This window comes from Heloderma suspectum, chromosome 6 (assembly GCF_057233095.1).
Source record: "Heloderma suspectum isolate Gila_16-S chromosome 6, 16-S_ref, whole genome shotgun sequence".
NCBI classification, from domain to species: Eukaryota; Metazoa; Chordata; class Lepidosauria; order Squamata; family Helodermatidae; genus Heloderma; species Heloderma suspectum.
In genome coordinates, this window is record NC_139463.1 from 78,494,926 (window position 1) to 78,498,539 (window position 3,614).

The 3,614-nt window shown below is 41.0% G+C and overlaps 1 protein-coding gene across 1 annotated transcript; it reads right to left on the reverse strand.

The window, feature by feature from the left end:
- Window positions 1-747: 747 nt before the first annotated feature.
- Window positions 748-3,214, reverse strand: LOC146341317 (olfactory receptor 6N1-like). Its single transcript, XM_084807364.1, has 2 exons — window positions 2,290-3,214; window positions 748-770 (listed from the first exon to the last, which is right to left on the reverse strand). Exons 1-2 carry the CDS (start codon window positions 3,212-3,214, stop codon window positions 748-750), a joined length of 948 nt encoding a protein of 315 aa, XP_084663490.1.
- Window positions 3,215-3,614: the final 400 nt, after the last annotated feature.

A 3,614-nucleotide genomic window follows, 5' to 3' on the forward strand; every position in this document is an offset into this window, starting at 1 on the left:
GGCAAAGGAGTGTCAATATGGCTTCAGGTTTGTATTGTTCACTACAGTTTCAACTGTTTGTTTCTACATTCTAAACTGCACACATATCTGGGCAGCTGGGAAGAGAATGATGGATCCATTGACAGGTTATGAGGTGAGTCCTAGTCCTGGGTTTGTCCTTGAACCCACCTGCAGTCACTGATTTCTGTGCCTGGATCCACCTAAACCTGCTGGGTTCCATCCCTGACTCTGCCTCCCACCCCACACAAACTTACTGTAGACGTTATGCAAGCACAAGAGTTATTGATTGATTGATTGATTGATTGATTGATTTCAAGAGTTGGCAGTGCTATTCAGCTCAAACAGGCAAACCTATTTGGGTGGCTTGTCTTTCTAATGACATGGAGAGGAGTGGTATAAGGTCAGTCCCATGCCTAGTCCTGAAGGCATACAATTTATTTCCCAGGCAAAAGGAGTGAGAAATCCATGTAAAAGAAGTCAAGATCCCAAGAAAATGTCAATAATGAAGGTTTGTCTGTCCAAAGATATATCGCAAATTGTCCACCAGAAGGCAGCACAATAAAATGTAGCTTCTACTATAAAGACATGATGGAAGCATATATTTTTAAATGGACAGGTCTTATCTGAACAACTTTCAGTTTTACAGTTATAGTACATTTCTTCATTATAAGAGATTCCACCATCACCAATACCATGGAATGTATGGGTTAACACTGTCCATAACTTAACATTCCAATTATGTGTTAGCTAGTTTCCATCTCTTGGAGTCACTGCAACCAAAAAACACAACAGAAGTGTAATAAAGCCTATTGTATTGATGAATGAAGTGATTTGGATATGTTGTTGTTCAGTCGTTCAGTCGTGTCCGACTCTTCGTGACCCCATGGACCATAGCACGCCAGGCCTTCCTGTCCTGCGCTCTCTCCCGGAGTGTGCTCAAGTTCATATTCATTGCATCGGTGATGCTATCTAGCCATCTCATCCTCTGCCGTCCCCTTCACCTTTTGCCTTCAGTCTTTCCCAGCATCAGGGTCTTTCCCAGAGAGTTTTCTCTTCGCATTAGGTGGCCAAAATATTTCAGCTTCAGCTTCAGTATCTGTCCTTCCAATGAGCACTCAGGGTTGATTTCCTTTAGGATGGACTGATTTGACCTCCTTGCAGTCCAGGGGACTCGTAAGAGTCTTCTCCAGCACCACAGTTCGAAAGCATCAATTCTTCAGTGCTCAGCCTTCCTTACAGTCCAGCTCTCACAGCCATACATTACTACTGGGAAAACCATAGCTTTGATTAGATGGACCTTTGTCAGCAAGGTGATGTCTCTGCTTCTTACTATGCTGTCTAGGTTGGCCATAGCTTTCCTCCCAAGGAGCAAGCGTCTTTTAATTTCATGGCTACAGTCACCGTCTGCGGTGATCTTGGAGCCCAAGAAAGTAAAATCTGTCACTGCTTCCATTTCTTCCCCTTCGATATGCCAGGAAGTGATGGGGCCAGATGCCATGATCTTAGTTTTTTTAATGTTGAGTTTCAAACCAGCTTTTGCACTCTCCTCTTTCACCCTCAACAAGAGGCTCTTGAGATCCTCTTCACTTTCTGCCATTAGGGTGGTATCATCTGCATATCGGAGGTTGTTGATAATTCTCCCAGCAATCTTAATTCCAACCTCTGATTCATCCAGCCCGGCATTTCTCATGATGTACTCTGCATATAAGTTAAATAAGCAGGGTGACAATATGCAGCCTTGTCGTACTCCTTTCCCAATTTTGAACCACTCGGTTGTTCCATGTCTGGTATTTAAAGGAATGCTTTTAGTCTTAGAATGCCATTTGATCCAATGGGGATTGCTGAATGCATTTCAGCTTATGTCTTCATCAGCTGTTGTTTCAGAACATGCAGAACTTCCTTACCACTTCAGAAGACTTTTCTTTGATGCTGTGAGTGATCCTTTATCAAGACACACTGTAATGAATGAGCAACTGAAATCTTGCATGTTCAGAAAAATACAGATGCAGACAGACATGGAAAAGCATTCAGCTCAGCTGTTCTCTTTGGGTCAAGAACTGTGCAGACAGGGGAGGGGGTGCCAAGGCACAGATAACAGCTTTCCTAAGGCAACCTATCTTGTACATGCTAAATGCAGAATTTGAAACAGAAACTTCCAGGTTCAGAGGTCAATCCCTTTGCCTGTTCACTGTTCAGTAAAGGACCTCTCACAAGAATCACCGTAACAATCTCTATTTCCCCCCGCTTAAGTTACCATTTATCTTGTCCAATGTATTGTAAAACACTTACAAATAAGTCTTCTCAAGGCCTCCTTGACCTCTCGGTTTCTTAGGCTATAGATAAGGGGGTTCACCAATGGTGTCAAAATGGTGTAGGAGACAGAGATGGTTTTGATCAGATCTATCAGCTCATTGGTTTCAGGTAACACATAAACAGTCATGAGAGTCCCATAGAAAATGGTTACAACAATGAGATGAGAGGAACACGTAGAGAAGGTCTTTCTCCTTCCTACCACAGAGGAAATTCTTAAGATTTTAGAAATGATGCAGACATAAGAAGTCAAAGTTAGGACAAAAGGAGGAAGAGTAAATGCAGTAGACAGAAGGACTAGCAACATAGAAATGAGATGTGTGTCACTGCAGGATAGTTTTATAATTGGAATAATATCACAGAAGAAGTGGTTAATTACATTTGGACCACAGAAAATTAGCTGTGACATAAGCATTGTCAACATGGCACTGGCAAGAAAACCATTTAACCAAGATACACATGCCAGATGTCGACAGAGCCTACTATCCATGAGTGCTGCATAATGCAGGGGTTTGCATATTGCTAAATATCGATCATAAGACATTACAGAGAGAAGATAACATTCTGTGCCAGCCAAGCCACCAAAGAAAAAAGATTGCATGAGGCAGATCCTAATGAAAATGGCTTTAGTACGAGATAGGAAACTGGCCAGCATTCTGGGCAGGATGGTTGAACTGTAGCAAACTTCTAGGCAAGACAAGTTCCCTAAGAAGAAATACATTGGTGTGTATAGATGTGGATCAACTACAATAAGCACAACTATGAGAAGGTTTCCAGCCATGGTCACAATGTAAATTAACAGGACAAGCAGGAAGAAGGGAATCTGCAGGTTCTGGAGATCTCCAAATCCAAGAAGGATGAATTCTGCAATCTGTGTTTTATTTTTCATTTCTATGTTCACCATTCATATTATCTAAGGATATAGTAGTAAGCGCAGAAATACTTATGAAAGAAGTGAAAATAATTATACATTTAAAGCTTCATTTCAAATTTAACTGTTTGCAAAGTAGGTAGTACACATATTACCCCTGAAGTAATATGCCCATTTGTGTTTCATCTACCCGTATGTTATGAAATTGTAAATGATATCATTATCCATGTTACTGGGGAATCCAGATTGTTTAAATGGCAAAATCACACCTCCATGAATCATACTTCATGAATAGCTATGTGGCTTACAGGCAGCTTAATTCTGTGTGTTTAGGCATACAAGGAACAGGATACAAGAGTCTAATTCAACATAGATTTATTCTTGGGCGTCATTTTATTGTTTCCCAACAGTGCTAAAATATTTCAGTATATAT

Excerpts from the sequence above, each read along its gene's own strand:
- LOC146341317 (XM_084807364.1), bottom strand. The coding sequence starts at position 3,214 with ATGGTGAACATAGAAATGAAAAATAAAACACAGATTGCAGAATTCATC. Across the intron at positions 771-2,289 it reads GGCCTTGAGAAGACTTATTT|TGACTCCAAGAGATGGAAAC; the intron begins GTAAGTGTTTTA and ends TTTTGGTTGCAG.